The 20,595-nt window shown below is 30.5% G+C and overlaps 1 protein-coding gene across 1 annotated transcript; it reads left to right on the plus strand.

Moving 5' to 3' along the window:
- Positions 1 to 1,389: 1,389 nt before the first annotated feature.
- Hn (phenylalanine hydroxylase) lies at positions 1,390 to 15,090 on the plus strand. Its single transcript, XM_077443748.1, has 6 exons — positions 1,390 to 1,560; positions 5,976 to 6,279; positions 10,402 to 10,761; positions 12,501 to 12,763; positions 14,167 to 14,396; positions 14,479 to 15,090. Exons 1-6 carry the CDS (start codon positions 1,483 to 1,485, stop codon positions 14,633 to 14,635), a joined length of 1,392 nt encoding a protein of 463 aa, XP_077299874.1. The 5' UTR covers positions 1,390 to 1,482; the 3' UTR covers positions 14,636 to 15,090.
- Positions 15,091 to 20,595: the final 5,505 nt, after the last annotated feature.

Consider the following 20,595-nt stretch of genomic DNA (forward strand, 5'->3'; position numbering starts at 1 on the left):
TTTAGCTTTTTTACCCGGCTTCGCTCGGTATTTGTAATATACACCACTTAAACATGACTAATCTAATAGTAAACATTATATATAAATTTATTTGAATCCTCATTTGTTTTTTTTATTAAATTTACTGTCACGAACGAACAAACAAACATATATAGTAAGTCTCTTATAAAAAATTATATGTACACCCCCGGGGTCTGCGCCCCCTAGGGAGCGAAGCCCTACGGCTTCGCCCTCGGCGCCTACGCCCCCGGGAACTTCGAATCCTTTGAATCGAAAAAAGCGAATTATTTGTTCGATGACGTCAGAACAAAAGACTGTTGACTATTAATTAAATTGACGAAAAATACAAACTTTAGGGATTTATATGTAAGATTATTTGTCCAAATATATTATATCACTTTATATTTAAGTATGCATTGTCCTATTTAGTCATATTTTAGTTTTTATTATTTTCTTTCTCATTCGTTTGTCTATACATATGTACTAGATATATTATTTATTTTGTACAGATCTATAATTGGGCTCAGATGTTATTTTGGGGTCTAAGTGACGAGCCAGAATGTTAAATTACAAAAAACACAAGTATCGGAAGGCAAAGATCGAAAATCGAAAGATCTTAAGTCGAAAGATCAAAAAAAAAGGGTGCATGGTAAACGGTACATACTCACGTACATACTCACTTAATTTGCCCGAGCACGGTACAACAGGAACAAGAGGAACAGTCTTTTCCTCCCGTATTCTGCGCGCGCATATTAATACGGGAGGAAAAGCCTGTTCCTCTTGTTCCTGTTGTATCCTGCTCGCGCAAATTAAGTGAGTATGTACCGTTTACCATGCACCATTTTTTTTTGATCTTTCGACTTAAGATCTTTCGATTTTCGATCTTTGCCTTCCGATATTTGCGTTTTCTGTAATTTAACATTCTGGCTCGTCACGGAGACCGGTTATTTTGGTATATATTTATTCTTTGTTTTTATGAATTGCTACATCTGGGGCCTGTTGATTTTTGTCAATAAATAAATAAATAATGATTTAATTTACGCCGGTTACACTACGGACTAACTGCAAGTCATCATGCCAACTCATAAGCATATCAACGATACGCTTATGAGTTGCTAACCGATTGATAAACGTGGATTTCGCTAAATATGCACCCTCACAATATACATACATACATATGTATGTACTTCCACGTCAGTAAAAATCTGCCCAATGAAACTGATAACTACATATGTATAAGGAAAACAAAAATATTTTCAATGTCGTCGTCAATACGAAATTGAACATGCTGATTAATGAAAATAATATTATAATAATCAGGGGATCGTCGAGCACGTGATAACATTAACACACATATGAACTATCTGTATATAAAACAAGACTGGGACAGATCGCACTTATTCTCCATTTCGAACATTCGATCGGTTCAGTCGTGCTCTCGGGCTCAAACTATCTGGACTAGTTATCGTCAACCGGTTCAAGATGATGGGACCACGGCCAATTCCCGCCAATACCAACAGCGATGCAAATTCAGTGCTTCCTGGATCGCCTCCTGATATGGTAATATTTTAATCATTCCCGATCTGGAATAGATCCATCGGAAACCTTTGGAATTGAAAATATTCCGATTTGCATTCATACGAAGTTCAAAGTCGGTATAAATGATCACATCTTCTTCAAATGTGACTGCGAATTTCCCAAATCTTCATACATACAATATTTTTTTAAAAGATATACTACTACTATTACATATATGTGTTGACATTCCCGAATTTTATTCAAGTCCATTTTAATTATATAAAATATATTATATTATATAATTCATAAAATTATTGGTTACTGGTTGTTTTATACGGTTTCGCTCAGTATTTGTAATGTAAACAGCTTTTTGATTTTTAAATGCTTTTTATTATGTTCACAATACATCTTATATTTATTCTAATAGCTACTGATCTAATGATCATTTTCTATCTTACAATTTTAATTTAATTTTGTTAGTAATCGTAGTATTATATTATTCTAATGTTAATGTACAGCATAATAGGAAAAGGAGCTCATATATTATATACTAGTTGTTTTACCCGGCTTCGCTCAGTATTTGTAATATAAACAGCTTAAACGTGGCGAATCTAATAGTAAATATTTTTTTGTTTTTTTTATTAAATTTATTTGAATCGAAAAAAAATCGAATCGTCGTCATATAAAGTTTGACTTGTTTACGAAGTTCCCATCCAAAGATACTTACATATATACATACTTACGTACAAAGTCTCTTTCGAAATTATATATTGGATTCATTGTAGTCAAAATACACTATACGTGTAAATGTGTTTATGAAGGTTAGTTGTATTTTGTAGAACTATTGATCCACATATGTATGTACATATCTGTATATATTCAATAATATTGATTTTAAAATGCTTTTTATTATTACGAAATTATTTTCACAATATATCTTATATCTATTTTAATAGCTACTGATCTATTGATCATTTTCTATTTTACAATTTTAATTTAATTTAGCTAGTAATCATAATATTATATTATTTTAATGTTAATGTACCGCATAATAGGAAAAAGAGGTCAAAAATCTATTTACAATTCTATATTCAATAATAATATGTCAATATTCAATAATATTTTGCTCTTTCTGTTACCTACATACATATGTATTATAATTTAATTAATTGTAAATATTTTGCTTTTATTTTATTCATTTATTTATTGAAAAATCAACAGGCCTCAGATGTAGAAATCCATAAAAATAAAGAATAAATATATACCAAATTAACATCTGAGCCCAATTATAGATTTTTACAAAATACGTAACATATTTAGTACATATCGACAAACAAATGAAAAAAATAATAAAAACTAAAATATATGACAGTATATATAAAATAGGACAAAGCATAATTAAACATAAAGTGATATAATATAATTGGATAAAGAATTTTGTACCAAAGCTATCTGATTAAGATGCTTTTCTTTGTCAAAACGCTAATCATATATGTATGTAGATTGGATACCGATATATATATATATATATATATATATATATATATATATATATATATATATATATATATATATATATATATATACACATATATATTTACCATAAAAATGGTTTTGCTGTGAAAAAAGGTTTATCTGTATAGAAAATGAAACTTGATATCACTCCTCTGTTAAAATAGATGATTCTAATTTATTTTTCAAGAAGATAACACTATGATTGATACACTCCGTTATATAATACGTAATAAGTGAAAACATACATACACATACATATACATATATATGTAAATACATGCACACAAATGTGTACAAAATGGCTTGAGCGATTCATTTACACATATTTATCAGATGTATTAATAATATTTTGCCAGCGTTTGAAAATTGCAGGACGTTAGTTCAAAAATGGGTACACATTTTTTTGGTTAATTAATTTTATTCGATTGCTACCATCGATATTACATACGTATGTATGTATGTACATTGTATATTCATATAGACAACGAGATGAGTAAATTATGTTACAATAAACCATAATAACAAAACCAGGGCACAATAATATGATAAACTTGGATATTTAACCTTTTATATTTTAAATACAGTGAATTTGTTTTTGTGTATATTCAGTGTTTTATATAACGCATTTTACGAGCTCTTTCAGGTGGATTTTAAATTTATTAGAAACATAACTATTTCATTTACCAATGATTATACAATTGATGACCAATGATTATATTTTTCTTATGTATATCTTAAGCTCATGAAAGAACGTTTTTCGAGAGAAAATATGTATATCCCTTTTTCTAATGTGAGAAAAAATACGCCATCGTGATATTAAAACATTATATGCTATGCAGCATAATTCAAAACCTAATTGCTATTTGCGACAATTTCCGTGATTTTTTTTTGGATTTTGTTATAGGAATATTCTCATTGATTATTTTTTTTATGAAATACATATGTTCTATATTTTTTATGTACATATGTTCATACTTATTATGCTTGTTCTATAACTCATCGTAATACAAAAGTATTTTTTTTTCCTAAAAGTGATAAAGTACATAGAAGGCATTCTATTTATTGGCAGTCAAAACATTTTTTTTTGATAGCTTTGAAGTAATACAAAAAACATTTGATTTTCAAATAATTACTTGGGTGTTCCATAATCAAAAACGATGCGAATTTTATTAAATTTCATTTGATATGATCACAGTTTAACTAATAAAAAAATATATGTAGGCACATTTTATGTTAAATTGCAATTTAGGACGTGTATAATTTTAATTTTTACTGTTTTATATTTATATAATATGTTCCATAATATATAGTTTTTGAGAGCTATTTAAATCCGGTATTTGCTTAAATACTTATTTGATCGTGTAATTTTAATTTCAATTTTAGCCATATTGTATTAAAATGGTAAATTTAAATAAAAACACATATTGTATACTAAATTTCTGCGCATTTTTGAATACGTTTATTATATATTTATAAGTTTTGTTTATATTTTTTGATTCGTGTTTAAATCATGCAGCACGTACCAATGGAAAGAGAAACGGATATCGAATGAACTTCGAATATACATAAATCGTTAAATTTATCTTTACTCACAAGACAATTAGCCTCGTTAAAATAAAATCGAACTTTACTATTCAAAAGGAAATTATAATTATACACATTAGCATTATTTGTTTAAAATATAGATATCGCAATACAATATTTAAATCTGGTTATACATAGGTCTATATTAATTATATTAAATCTTCTGCATCAGTTGATATGTACCTATATATGTATGTATGTATAATATTTGATCGTTAAAGAACTTAACTTGTTTGAAAATTCATTTATTGTTATAATGTGCGCAAAAAACATGTCTAATGTGCGGGAAAAAGTATCCAGTAAAGGCATTGAATGACTTTTTGTGATAAAAAAGTGTTTCCACAAAGAGTAACATTAAAGTCATAATGTGGAACGATTGATCTTAATTTTATCGATTTTTATTACATAAGCCATTGAATGCACAAAGAGTCGGCTTTAAAAGAGACACATTTCGAAAACACTCAATTCCGATTTGAATTTAAACGTAAAATAGATAAAATTGTACTAGGGTTGCCAACAGATCTCTTTTTATATGTTAGAATATGTTCTCTTTTTTAACACAATTCTTTTGCTCTCTATCTTTTTCAATTTCACACAGTCCTTACTATATTTTCTCTCACAAGATATGACGTGAGTGGAGAGGCTTTTGTAATACCTGGCCAAATTCTCAATGTAGAAAGAATATTTTCTATGATATGATCAGCGTACAGTGGAGTAAAGAATTAAATAAGTTGAAAATTTCCACTGTCTGGGGTATTTTAAGTGTAGTATATAATTACAAACAGAAAACAGTAACAGAAAATAAGAAACTTTTGCACCAAATTAACATTGTGTAGATAAATATAGCAACAGATATGATAAAATTGAGAGTGAGAATGAAGATGATTAATTTTTAAGCGCACTTTTCATATTCCTAACTATATATGTATGTTCCGGTTATTATGAAAGTGGAATTAGTCATATAATATTTCGTTTGAGATAATTGGAATTTTGTGTAAATTTGTTTTAAAAATTATTTTGATACTACATAAAAATATACATTATGATTCTTAGCCTTATAGATATAATCTTTCATGTGCTGGTGGAATTTTACGATTACCTTTTAAAATAATGGTATTTTTGCTGCCTTAAATGACTTGAGATAAAAGTGTTAAAATAATCAAATGATACCACTACAAAAAATGCTCTGGAAAAACCTGTACTCACAATGCCAATTTTTGAAGCAAATTTTCCTTCTGCTTCACTTGAATAAAAGCGGTGAATCTAACTGCTCCATTTCATTCATAAAAAGTCCTTCCTTGGAGGCAGTTGTCTCTAGCTTTGCTATATTGGTGTCTCATTGGTTTCTTTTTCAACAGCCAAAGCTGATGGAGGGGTCGCACTATATAAAAGAGGGCAGGGACTCTGCGAAAAGCACCTGCGTCATTTTCTCGCCGACAGACGAAGATGGAGCTGGAACCCTGGCCAAGTGTTTGAAGATATTCACCAGGCACAATGTCAACCTGTCTCACATCGAATCACGATCCTCGACCAGAGTACCTGGCTACGAGTTTATGGTGGAGGTCACTCACGGTGCTGGAAATTTCGTCGGAGCCATCGAAGAGTTGAGAGACAACAGCAATTACTTCAGCATCATATCCAGAAATTATAAGGAGAATAAAAGTGAGTGTCTACATAATCTATTATACATACATATATCAATTTGCAGATATTTAAGCGGATTTTACAAAAAAATATTTATTGTGTCATAAAATGACACTTAATTGGGTGCTACTTCAGTATGCGGTCTACATTTGAATCGCAGTCGACTATTTTTTTTAATTTGTATCGTAGCAACGAAATGTTTATTACAATGCTTGTTTTTTCCTGCCGTCTTGTAATGTTGTCGAAGCATTGCTATCAAAATATCGTCAGCAGATACATATCTCTTAACCAAATCTTAAATGAATAGGGCCAATCTTAACTTAACCTAACCTATCCTGACCCTTAAATAAATACGTGTTGGCTGCTAAGATATGTTTTTTTTTTTTTTGTAAAAATATTGATGAAATAAAACTTAACAAAAAAGATATCTTAGCAGCCAACATACATTTATTTAAGGGTCAGCATAGGTTAGGTTAAGTTAAGGTTGGCCCTATTCATTTAAGATTAGGTTTTTAGGCTCGGTATTATTCAGTCTCAGAGTCACATGCGTGAACCGAGACAGTGAGACCGCATATTAAAGTAAAAGCGTGAATGTAGATTGCATACTAAAGTAGATATGTGAAGGTAGACCACATACTAAGGTAACACCCTTTATTGTACCTATATATAAACTGTGATTTTATTTAAGTCGGATATTTTTCTTATATATTATATACTAGTTGTTTTACCCGGCTTCGCTCAGTATTTGTAATATAAACAGCGTAAACATGGTGAATCGAATAGCAAATAATCATTTGTTTTTTTATTAAATTTATTTGTAGGGAAAAAAATATAATATTCAATCAATTGAATTGTCGTCATAGAAACTTTGTTTAGTTTACGAAGTTCTCAACCAAAGATACTTACATACTTTCGAAATTATATATTAGATTCTCAATTACTTATGTACTATATATGATGCGAACTTACATATAATAACTTAATATTGATATTGCTGTGCGAACTATAATATTGCTGTTTTAAAAATTTTTTTCACTAGAAAAAAAATCTCCATTTATAAATATATTTTTTATTATTGCAAAGTTTAATTGTTCATGATTAATTGTTAGCACTAGCGAATGTTTTTGCATATGAGTACTTTCTTTAAGTTGGATATTTCTCAATTAATATTATTTTAATACTAGCGTTGTACCCGATGAAATATCATGGCATATTAAGCTATTAACCACTTAATCGCCATAAGCGCCCCAGTGCACGCTCCTTCGCATTTAAGGCTAATACTCGAAATTAATTTTGGTTGGTGTTGGTTTGGTGACATCTAAAATAATCTGTGCTACTAATGAAATTGAAAAAAGTAAATATTTTTCGTTAGTTTGTCAACATATTAAAGAGGGTAGTGTCAAGGGTTGGCACTAAACACATATAATAAAATAATCGAATCGGTTTCTATAAACGCGTGGCAATTAAGTGGTTAAATAAAAAATAAATAAATGTGTCGGTCCTGTGTTCGATCCGCACGCGGTTGAATTTTTTTCAAATACATTTTAAATATATTAAATTTAATAATTACATTTAATCGTTTAATATGAAAAAATGGTAAAAACTACCTACCCACCTACATATAAACAATATAAAACACCAATAGAAAAAATAATTAATAAAATATTTTTTTAATAGCTGGCGCTAAATGCTCAGATAATTGCCTAGACGAAACATTGGTAGCAAACAGTACATATATATGTATATAATTTTTTTTTCTTTCGTTATTATATCGTACATTTTGTTGGCAGTGTGTTAGCTGTGACGTACATATGTATGTCGAATCGAAACAGACACAGAATAGCGATATTATATTATATATTTTAATATATGAATATGAATATACTCAATTACTTATGTATATGATGCGAATACATATGTATGTATGTAACAGATTATTTATTATTACAAAGATTGATCAGGTTTGATTGTTTCTGATTAACTGCTAGCATTAGCGAATGTTTTTGCATCTGATTTCTTTCTGCTGTTCGATAATTTGATTGGAAAACTTCCTATTTATGTTATTTGGATTCTTCAGATTTATAAAGAGAGATATTATTTGACTCTTGAAATTTGGAGCCAAATCACATTTAATTTTATTTAAAATAAAATGGCTAAAATGTAGCGGCGAGACCTATAACACGATTTTCGAGACCTATAACACGATGAATATCCCTATAACACGATGAATATCCCTATAACACGATTTTCGTACGATATATGACAATACTCACAAAATTCAACGAAATATTATAATGTAAACTGCAATATACAAAAGATTCCGGTGAAAATAAATCGAAAATAGCTTCAATAACAAGCGATAAAGTTAATGCGCATTGCAACGTGCACTGGGTCTGAAGAGGTTAATCATCTCTTTATTGACCAATGCTTTTTTTCGGAGCATTTTTTAAAATATATTTAAGCCGTCAAATTTCGAGATGCTTAAATCTCGAATTTGCGAGACATTTATGGACAAATTTGCAGCATTTTTATACGAATCAGCGAAATTCGAGTTGCTAAAAACTCGATAATTGCGATAAATGGGTAAAGGTTGCCAATTTGTTGGAACCGTTTCAATGAAAATCAGATAAATTGCCAAAATCTGATAGGAAACGATCGACCTGGAGTCACAAACCAAGGTCTGGCCAGCAGCAACCAGTGGGACTAGAACCCGTGACCACTATGTTCGAAAGAATATATATGCTAACCACTAGTCCACGCTGCTGGTTTATATGTATTTTTTTTATATAAATCGTCAAAATTCGAGATGCTAAAAATATGGAAATTTTCAAGACATCTATGGACAAATTTGCAGCATTTTTATATGAATCAGCGAAATTCGAGATGTTGAAAACTCAAAAATTGAGATGAATTGGTAAAGGTTGCCAATTTGTTGGAACCGCTTCAATGAAACTCTGATAGAAAACGATCGACCTGGTGTCACAAACCAACAACCAGTGGGACTCGAACCCGTGACCGCTATGTTCGAAAGCATATATGCTAACCTCTAGTCCACGCTGCTGGTTTATATGTGCATATTATTTGTCTAGCGCGTCTTAATTCGTTAAAGGGAACATAGTGTATAATAATGTTGCGTAGGGGTGGGTGGAGGATCCAAATATAAGTCGATTCGACTTATATTTGGATCGATCGATTCGACTTTATTCGATTGTCGATTCACAACATTTATTGGGTAATTAAGGAGATCTACGCACTGCCAATGCTTCGTCCAGAATGCCTTCATATGGCCTAAGTACCTGCTTATAAAGGGCAGGTCGCTAAATGCATCTTCCTCGACGCGTTTGTTTACCTATTGTTAAAGTCACGTACTAGATATCCAGTCCCACGGTCTCGGCATATAGTCCCACACTTTCGCGTTGTCAGTTCTGTGAACTCTCGCGGGAAGTGGCTGGGTGCCGTTACCGACCACTAAGTCCATTCGGGGGGTCTCCATTGTTAGTCGATAGTACTTAAGAGGGCTGTACACCCGAAACCTTAATTTTGTTACCGTTCCTTTCTTCGATATATATATTGAGTGTATGTATATATTGAGTGAATGCGACAATATATATCAATATATATATTGAGTGAATGCGACAGTTGCGCTTCGACCAGATAAAATGTGTTTTAAATTGACAAAATCGAGGTTTCGTATTCTACTATTTTCTCCTCCAAAACTGGACCAATTTTTAAAAAAATTTCATCATCGGTATGAGAAAGATACTTTCTGTGCATCTATCGGCGTATTTTTTTTTAAATCGACCGTTAAATAAGCACGCTAGACTCGTTTCGTGGGTGTAAAAAAGAGGCGATTTTATAGATGTTTGGCGGCTCCTAGCTCATATAAAAAATAATTAATCAAAAAAATAAAACGATAGATGCACCCCAATGGTGGATATTCATAGCATATTAAAAAATAATTTCTCTAGTGCCATAATTGAGGAAGGGAGAAGTATAGTACGTTTGTATGGACACGGCGCTGCTGTCCAGCCCTCTTAAGCCTGGAGATAATCCTCGAAAACCAATTATAACGGTGGCTCCTTTTAGCATATGCTACAATAATATATGTAAAATAATCGAGCTTTATTTTTTTTTCTTCAGCTGCCGTGCCATGGTTTCCATTGCGCATTAGAGATCTGGACCGTTTCGCGAACCAGATATTGTCATACGGCTCCGAGCTGGACGCTGACCATCCAGGATTCAGCGATCCCGTCTATCGCAATCGCAGAAAGTATTTTGCCGACATAGCTTACAACTACAAACATGGACAACCGCTTCCGAGGGTCGACTACACCGAGGAGGAGACCAAAACTTGGGGCACGGTGTTCAACAAACTTATAAAACTGTATCCGACGCATGCGTGTCGAGAGCACAACCACGTGTTCCCATTGCTCATTGAAAATTGTGGATATAGATCTGATAATATACCGCAGCTGGAAGATGTGTCAAATTTCCTCAAAGGTATGTACTATATTTAAATAATATTTAGGCGACTAATTGTAATTGGCGTGTGTACATTAGAGTCGTCCATATTTACTGAAAAAACAATTTTTTTCTTGTCATTTATTTAAAATCCTCTGCCACTGAAACAATTTTCTTGAAATGTTGTGCTTATACGTATTGTAAATTTTTCCATTTTTCTTCCACTATTTTTTTCGATCCCTTAAACACGTGTGCTCTTCCCAAAAAAATTCAAGTATAATTCTTGTATCAATGTGATGAAAATAAAAAAAGAATCATTAAATTTTATAAACCGGAAGTGGGATTTTTCTTCCTCTTAGAAAGATTAAAAATGTTGTGACCACGATTCTGTTCACACCCCTGAACGTATCAAGCTGAAAATTTATATCTGTATTCTTTATGTACTAACTTAGAGCTGATTAGGTTTTGCTTAGAATTCATAAACTGGAAGTAGTATTTTTTTTTAAAACAATATTTCATTATTTTATTTTGACCTTTAAAATTATTTTTATTTTCTTGATATTTAATGTATATAATAATTATGATGATTTTAAGTAATAAAAAAAATTCGAACAAAATCCAACAACCCCAAGTAGAACTTTTGTCTTGTGTAAGTTTCCCTACATTTGCGTTCAATTTGTATCGAAAATGCTGTCATAACCGGCATGGCATATGTGAACGTACGTATGTTTAATTATTGAATTTTGTTTTGTGACCTTCTCATATTCCTCAAATACATAGATAAAGTCATGAGTTGGTCACATTCAAATTTTTTAAATTAATCTCTTAAACATATGTAAAATGGTTTACCGGCTTACCGGTATACCGGTAATACCGGGTTACCGCTAAATCGTCAAAATCGTAGAATAGTTTGCTGTATTCGCTGACGATAAATACCGGAAAGTATTTTATCGCAAATTATGTACGTATAAAGGCATATTATTGCATAAAATTACATTAAATACCGGTGCAAATACGGTGAGTACGGATGTAACAATAGAATTACAAATTCACTTCTCAATGTCAGTGAGTTTGTAATTTGAATGCCAGTGGTAAAATTTATCGGTAATTACCGGAAACTATTTTATCGCGAATTAAGCACATATACAGTCATATTATTGCATAATACTACATTAAAAATCGATGCAAATAGCGTATTGTGGATTAGATTGCCTGGAATTTGTTTATTTTCAGTACTAAATGTGGCAATTTCAAATTGATAAATTCACTGGCAACACAGACCAATCAATTGGAAATAAATGCAAACAGACGGTTGTTTCGATTATGATCCAAACTTTAAATAAATAAATATGATTGGTTAAAAAAAATTATTATTATAAATTTACTTTAATATATTCACTTTGAAAAATACACAGTTTTGATGTATTTTGGAAATTGAAATTGAAATTCTATTGAATAAAAAATTAAATTTTACTGTCATATATTATACATATGAACATATGTTACAGTGAAAGCATATTTCAAGCGAAAATATATTTTCACTAGTAAAAATATATTTTCACTACTGAAAATATATTTTTACTAGTGAAAATATATTTTCACCGATTTACAACATTTAAATGAATAAAACCAACCCTGAAAATATAACTGGTTATGATTTCACTGAAACATCAGTGAAAATATATTTTCACTTGAAATACAATTTCACTGTGAAACTTAAATAAATAAATAGATTCAATATATTATCTATATGTATTATTTATATATTATGATTTCAGATTGTACTGGTTTTACTCTGCGTCCTGTGGCCGGATTATTATCATCACGTGACTTTTTGGCTGGCCTTGCATTTAGGGTCTTTCATTCGACTCAATATATACGTCATTCAAGTATGCCATTGTACACACCGGAACCAGATGTATGTCACGAGCTGATGGGACATGTTCCATTATTTGCTGATCCCGCGTTTGCTCAATTCTCCCAACAGATTGGTTTGGCTTCCCTCGGTGCACCTGACGATTACATAGAGAAGTTGGCCACGGTAAATAGCACTATATTATGTATATACATACCAACTAATCTTACATCGGATTTACTATACCAATACTATACATTTTGCGAATCGGAATTATATATAGTATAATTTTATTTTATTTTGAGTTGATAAAGAACTATGGGGATTAAATATTGGGTATATTTAGGATATACCCCGTTTCCTACTTATTGGCCAGGGGCGGCTCGTCTTTAAGAGCAATAGAGCATTGCCCTACATACATTTTGTTTATTGTTGGTGACTCGTCAAGACTCGAGTGTTTCTTCATCCCGCTCACCCCACAGTGAATAGAACCAGTTCGTAATTCAGTTCGGGGTAGTCGCTTATCCGCCGTGATCCCGTGGTCGCCAGCTTCAGTTTACCTACTACTCTGGCACTTGCGAACGGTACTGTATGTGGAGTGTAGACAGTCATTCGAGGCAAAGAAAAAAGACCCATAGTTCCGTATACAGATGGTCGCCTTTAGTCGGCTGCGTAAAGGTATTTTTGGGGAAGAGTAAGCCAGCCCCGGCCGTAAATCAATTTTTTCATTTTTATCATTAAATATTCTTTTATTATTCTCATTTTTTTCAGAACACACAATGAACCCAGTCGATAATTTAAAAGTCATTTTTCTTGCATAAAATGCCTCTAAAAAAATATTAAGTTCATTATTTTTGGAAAATAATATGGGAAGGGGGGGTATTTAGCCTCCTCGTGCCCCCCCACCTGTTTTTTAAGTCACGAGCCACCCCTGCTTTTATGACTAGCAACGTTCCTCAAATTCCTCCAGATGGAAATATCACCCAGTTTGGGAAACCGTATTCTAGAATTAACTCTTCGTCGATCGGCGTTTTACCAACAAGTCCATGGGCCTGAAAAACGCCGATAGGCGTTGTATTTTGAGCACGTACAAAGTAAACAAGAATACTACCCGCTAAGCCTTTCCAGGTAGCATTGAAAAAAAAAATGCATCGAACATGGGTCGTGTAATCCGTGTCAATGTTTTTGAAGACTGGTTTACACCGGAATTTCTGAATTTATAACCATTGCAGAATTTCCCGATGTAAATCCCTAACTGCTGAGTATTTTAGATTGTGAGCATTACATTTTAACAACAATGAAGCAGATGGAACTAGTTTTGGAAAAATAAATTCATTAATAGACTTATTTTATTTATTTTATATTGTTGCAAGATATATTATAGAGTCTAAACACACCATTACAAAACTCGAAATCCTCGGCGGTAGTTATCTAGGGTTTGTTTGAATCAGCTACAATTTTTATACCTGCTTTCTATTGTATTTCAAAATAGTTCTAATTGGAAATGTTGGCGAAATTTTCAGCGTGGCGGTCTTTCAACAGAAAAGACGTTAGCACTCAAAGGGTTAAAATGTAATGTATTATTTCAGTGCTTTTGGTTCACCGTCGAGTATGGATTGTGCCGACAGGAAGGGAAAATCAAAGCATTTGGAGCTGGTCTATTATCTTCATTTGGAGAGTTAGAATACTGTCTTACCGATACTCCTGAAAAGAGGCCATTCAATCCCGAAAAGACTTGCTTGCAGAAATATCCGATCACTGAATACCAACCGATCTACTATGTCGCTGAAAGTTTCGACGATGCCAAAGAGAAAATGATGTGAGCAGGCTTAATTGTATTACATTTATATTTACATGACTTTTTGAACGAGATATCTGTATGATTTGATTGATTGTTACAGAAAATTCGCCGATACGATACCGAGGAGCTTTGGAGTGCGCTACAATTCGTACATTCAAGGGATTGAAATTTTGGATTCAAAACATCAAATTGAAAATGTCATCGGTGATATACAACTGGAGTTGCAAATTCTTTTGCAATCCATGAGAAAATTGTAATTATGCGTTTTAAAATTGACTTTTGCAAAGTCTATGGTTCTTTAATATATCCATATGTACACAAATATACACATATTGTACATCCATACTTAGACATATGTATGTATGCATGTATGTACGTGGTGTATTTTATTTTAAAATATGTTATATCTAATTAAAGTATTTCGAAATTTGATATGATATTTTTCCAATGAAATATGTTATACGTATGTACATACATACATCAATGAAGATTTGTTAGAATTTGCTTTCGCTTTGTTTTAAATGCAATTGCATATATTATTGACGTGTTTGAGAAAATACGTACGTATGATTGCATGTCAAATTAGTGTTATGTTATTTTTATACAACATATTGATTTAGCATTATTTAATATTATTACATGAATGTCATTTAAGATTGTTTCATTATTGTAAATTAATGTATTTTATTATAATAAAACATTTAGTATTTTAAATTGTTTTGATTTATTCAATTAATATTGGGTGCTACTACCGGTATGCGGTCTATCTATCTACTTTAGTATACGATCTACCTTTACGTTTTTACTTTAATATGCAGTCTCACTGTCTCAGTTCTCGCGTGTGACACTGAGACTGAACAATACCGACCCTAACAACCTAATCTTAAATGAATAGGGCCAACCTTAACTTAACCTAACCTATCCTGGCCCTTAAATAAATAGGTGTTGGCTGCTAAGATATCTCTTTTTTTAGTTTTATTCCATCAATATGTTCACAAAAAGAGGTTCGTAAAAAATAGCTTATCTTAGCAGCCATCACCTATTTTTTTAACGGTTAGGATAGGTTAGGTTAAGTTAAGGTTGGCCCTATTCATTTAAGATTTGGTTAAGAGATATGTATCTGCTGACGATATTTTGATAGATTATGGGGCGGCAGGAAAAAACAAAAATTGTAATAAACAATACGTTGCTACGATACAAATAAAAAAAAAATAGTCGACTGCGATTCAAAGGTAGATCGCATGCTAAGGTAGACCGCATACTAAAGTAGCACCTAATATTGTATGAGTATATGTTTTTAGGTATGCTTATATATTTTTAATACTAATTAAAAAATAAAAGAACTTCAATCACTCATGTCTGTTTAAATATTCATCAATAGTTAAATATATAATTTTTAAACTCAACACAAATCATTTATTTCATAATAATTACAAAATTCAAACAACATTGTACACAGGAATACATACACTGTATTTTTAATTAAAATAACGTATCACTGTAAAGATTTAAAGACATTTAATTTTAAATCAATCAAACAAGAAAATAAAAATTACAATTCAGATCCAATTACACATTGTGTCATACATTTAAAATAACACAGAAACTGACTATAATTTACGTACATATATGAATATAAATATCTTGCATAAATATACATATAAAATTTTCAAAATCCGTTAGAAAAGATTATTTATTGTATGTTATATGTATTTATACCAAGTGGAGGGTTACGAATCCCAAGGCAGTAGTTCCCATTATTTCCCACAGACTCGCGCACCCACTCCTAAGTAGTCCATTTCCATACCACTCATTACACATATATATATATATATATATATATATATATATATATATATATATATATATATATATATATATATATATATATATATATATATATATATATATATATATATGTTACACCGAATCCATTAAATTGTCTATTACAAGCATTCGGCAAGAGAATTGCCGAATGCGTGAAAAATGCAAGCACGTTGCCCAGTTTACGGATTCCGTAAATTCTTTGCCGAATGCGTGAACTGGACAGCGTGTTATATTATAACCAAGTGTCAAAGTGACAGCTGAATAAGGATGTTTAATTTACATATTATTATGTACAATATGACTACATACATATGTTTCACTGTTAAAATATTGATCAAAATGTATAAAAATGGCATTAATTTATGTATAAGTCATATGAGATGATCGAAAAATATGTATGTAGTCATATTATACATAATAATATGTAAATTAAACTAAATTAAACATCCTCATTCAGCTGTCACTTTGACATTTGTCCACGATGTCCAGTTCTAAAAAACAACACCGGAGCGCTGCTGTCTATTTGCCGACTCCATGCTTTGAGCAGTTGCAAATTCTTGCCGAATACACGCATTCGCCAAAGAATTTGCCAAATCCGTGAACTGGGCAACGTGCTTGCATTTTTCACGCATTCGGCAATTCTCTTGCCGAATGCGTGTAATAGACAATTTCACGGATTCGGTGTATATATATATATATATATATATATATATATATATATATATATATATATATATATATATATATATATATATATATATATATATATATATATATATATATTAATTATATATATATATATATATATATATATATATATATATATATATATATATATATATATATATATATATATATATATATATATATATATATATATATATATATAACAAAACGTATGAATATAGAACATAATAACAGATCAACAATAAAACTTCCATATAGACTGTTTGCTACCAATGTTTCCTCTAGGAAAATGAGCATTTAGCGCCATCTATTGAACATTTATTTAATTAATTAATTTTTCTATTGGTGTTTTAAATTGTTTATACCTATATGTAGGTAGGTAGGTAGGTAGTTTTTACGCTTTTTTTTCATATGAAACATATAAATATGAACATTGAATTAAATATATTTAATAAGTATTTAAAAAAAAATACAACCGCGTGCGGATCGAACACAAGACCGACACATTTCTTTATTTTTTTTTTTAATTTATAGCTTATTATATATATTTTTAAATTTATAGCTTAGCACAACACTAGTATCTAATAAATATTATAATTTCGAAAGAGACTTTGTATGTAACTATGGTTGGTTCGTAGAAAAACAAACGAATATTCAAATAAATTGAAATAAAATAAAACTATTCAAATAAATTTAATAAAATTTTTACTATTAGATTGGCCATGTTTAAGCGGTTTATATTGCATATACCGAGCGAAGCCGGGTAAAAACACTGTATTTGTTGCAGTTCAACAGAAGACAGAGGGGGTGGTCTATCGGTATTTATTCGGAGATAACGCTTATTTAGAAAAAAAATCACTCGAACTTTAGAATTTGTTGGTAAATATTTGGAGTCGTTGAATCTTCTTTAAGCGTCAAAAATTTTTACATATAACTTGAAAACATGATAAAAATAGGAGGAATATATACGATATGTATTTGAAATATAACTTAAAGGGAAGACATCAAATTTATCTACGGTATTTGGGGGACCACAGAGTGAAATAGTTTGAGAAACAATGACTTAAGTTTGAAAATATGGCATTTTCTCAGAATAATAATTAATACGTAATACCTCTTTTAATAAGTTTGAAATGTTATGTGTGTTTCTATGACCCAATATTTACGTATATATGTACATATATATACATATATAATACATACATAGATGTATGTATTATAGATTGAGAAGCCATTCCTTTTTTTAAATTTAATTATCAATTTGTTCTTAAACATTTTCTCACATATGTATATATACATTTCAAAAAATTTAGACAATAAATATATGCACATATTTTAAATACAAATATCGCACCTCTAAAATAGTAGAAAAAATTCTTATATTATATTACAATCAATGTTATATAATTACAATCAATGTTAAATAAAATATACATATGTATTGAGTAAATATTGAATTTTGGTACTTTCAAAATTTAGCCGCCCTCAATGGTTATCCCATTAGACGTTAAAACTTTGTGCCAATGATTTTTTCCAATGATCAGCGTTTTTCTAATTCCAATGTTATTGAACACACAATATTTAAAATTAGAATCCCGGAAATCATTGAAATATTGACAACCGACCATTACATTTCATTTGTACTTGTTGACCCAAAATTTATAACAGAACCAACAGAAAACACAAATTTTGAATAGTGAAATAAAAAGTCCTCAGGAGAAAGCTTCATTTTGTAAATGTGTTGTACTGATTATAAATAAGTGCCCAATATAATACAACTAAACTACCTACATATACAATACATCACTGGCGAATCCACGGTGTTGGCACGAGGTCAATGTCAACCCTAGAGGACTACATAATATTATACATATACATATTATAATTAAAATTCGCATTGGGCGTTTAAAAACGCACTTCTTTGGTCCAAAATTAACATTATTGAATCGGTAGTGTGAGCAGACCACTCTGCCCTTCATGTATAAAAATATGTTATCATGTGTATAATCAATATAGCTGATCCACAATCCTTCGACCACACTGTATACACTACAAAATTACACATGTGTATTTTTTTAAATGTATGTGTAATTCAAATAATGTATGTGTAATTCAAATAATGTATGTGTAATTAAAATAATAATGTATGTGTAATTCATATAATACATAATACGCATCTGTATGTATCAATATTCCTTCTAATTTATTTTCATGATTTTTTTATGTACGTATTTAAAGTTGAAAATATTATGTTTTTTTATGTAATTGTATTTTTGTAATTTAGTTGAAATATTGCTTCACAAATTAACTAGCTTACATGGCATTAAATTAATAATATAACTGTTAATATGAATGTATGTCTTATTTTTGAAAAATAAAATGTGTATTAAATAATTAAAAATGGCCCCCCAATCCTGCAAATTTTCTGGATCCGCCACTGATATACATATATGAATATTGGCACTCCAATATTAGAATTAAACAAAATAGCAATAGTCTCTTTTTTTTAAATCAATCACAGTTTTTGTATTTAATTTCAGTACTTTATTATATTTTATTTTATTTATTAATGAAAAAATAAATTTTAATTTTATATAATAATGAAATACATACATATACCCTGAATTTTTTTCAATGCCCTGTAAAATAAAGATTACATCTAGACTATATTATTATATTATAACAGGACATTCTCTTACTGTTATGACGAGTAAAAAAGATTAGTCTGCAACATATGTACATACATATGTACGTATGTATCTCTAGCTATGTAGTTTTAATTACAGTAAGGGCGAAAACACACAGCGTTGAACGTGGTACATGATTTTTTTTGGATAGTTTTAAACGTGCGAAAAAAATGGGCCGTGCCATGCACATATTCATGGAACGAAATGGAATTCGGATCTTACTATACAATGTAACAATATACAATGCTCCAAAATCTGAGGATAATATCGATCATCTTTTTATTTTACCATTGACCTTGAATAACTTACGACTTATACACTAGATTTTATGAGACTTTTGAGACAACGTTTAGAACGCCAAAATGAAGGTATATACGAAAATTCAACTTATTACCTCTCATTCCGAGGTTGATCGCTAATTTGACTGGACTATACATAAGTACATATATCGTGAAGTCAAATCTCTAGCCAACAAAATGTCAATGAATTTGACAAATCATTGCCTAAGCAGGTGCTTGATTTCCGTTCGTGCTTAAAAGAAAATAAACATTGTAATAAAAATAAACAAGTTCGACAGTGTTCATAATTTGGCAAAGCTCTTCATTTGCAATTTTTATAATTTAAATTCGTCGTTTCAATCATTTTATTCCTCACGTAGTAGCGCTCGTTCACAAGTTGCAACTTATTCAATATGACTTAAGGTCAACTATGTCACAACATAGACTAAAAGGATTAGCAATGATTAGTATTAAATTTCAACAAAATTATTCGTGTTTGCCAATGAGAAGTCCAGAAGAAAAGTTTTTCTACGTAAAAAAGGTATGGATTATTAATTCGGAGAGTTATTTTGCTGTAAGGAAATAATATGAATATATGGGCTGAAATTCACGCTACGCCACTGCATGTCAAATAAAATTAGTCATTTTTTACACGGGGCTGTCCATCTTTTGTATCTAGTATTCAAATATTCCTTTTTAAAGTTATATACATACATATCCGAAAACCGTCAAGAAAAT

This window comes from Arctopsyche grandis, chromosome 2, assembly GCF_051622035.1.
Source record: "Arctopsyche grandis isolate Sample6627 chromosome 2, ASM5162203v2, whole genome shotgun sequence".
Classification (NCBI taxonomy): domain Eukaryota; kingdom Metazoa; phylum Arthropoda; class Insecta; order Trichoptera; family Hydropsychidae; genus Arctopsyche; species Arctopsyche grandis.

What these genes read in the sequence shown, in the direction of transcription:
- Hn (XM_077443748.1), top strand. Translation starts at nt 1,483, where the DNA reads ATGATGGGACCACGGCCAATTCCCGCCAATACCAACAGCGATGCAAAT. An exon ending in ACATAGAGAAGTTGGCCACG is followed by an intron (nt 12,764 to 14,166) that starts GTAAATAGCACT and finishes GTATTATTTCAG; the next exon opens with TGCTTTTGGTTCACCGTCGA. An exon ending in GATGCCAAAGAGAAAATGAT is followed by an intron (nt 14,397 to 14,478) that starts GTGAGCAGGCTT and finishes TGATTGTTACAG; the next exon opens with AAAATTCGCCGATACGATAC.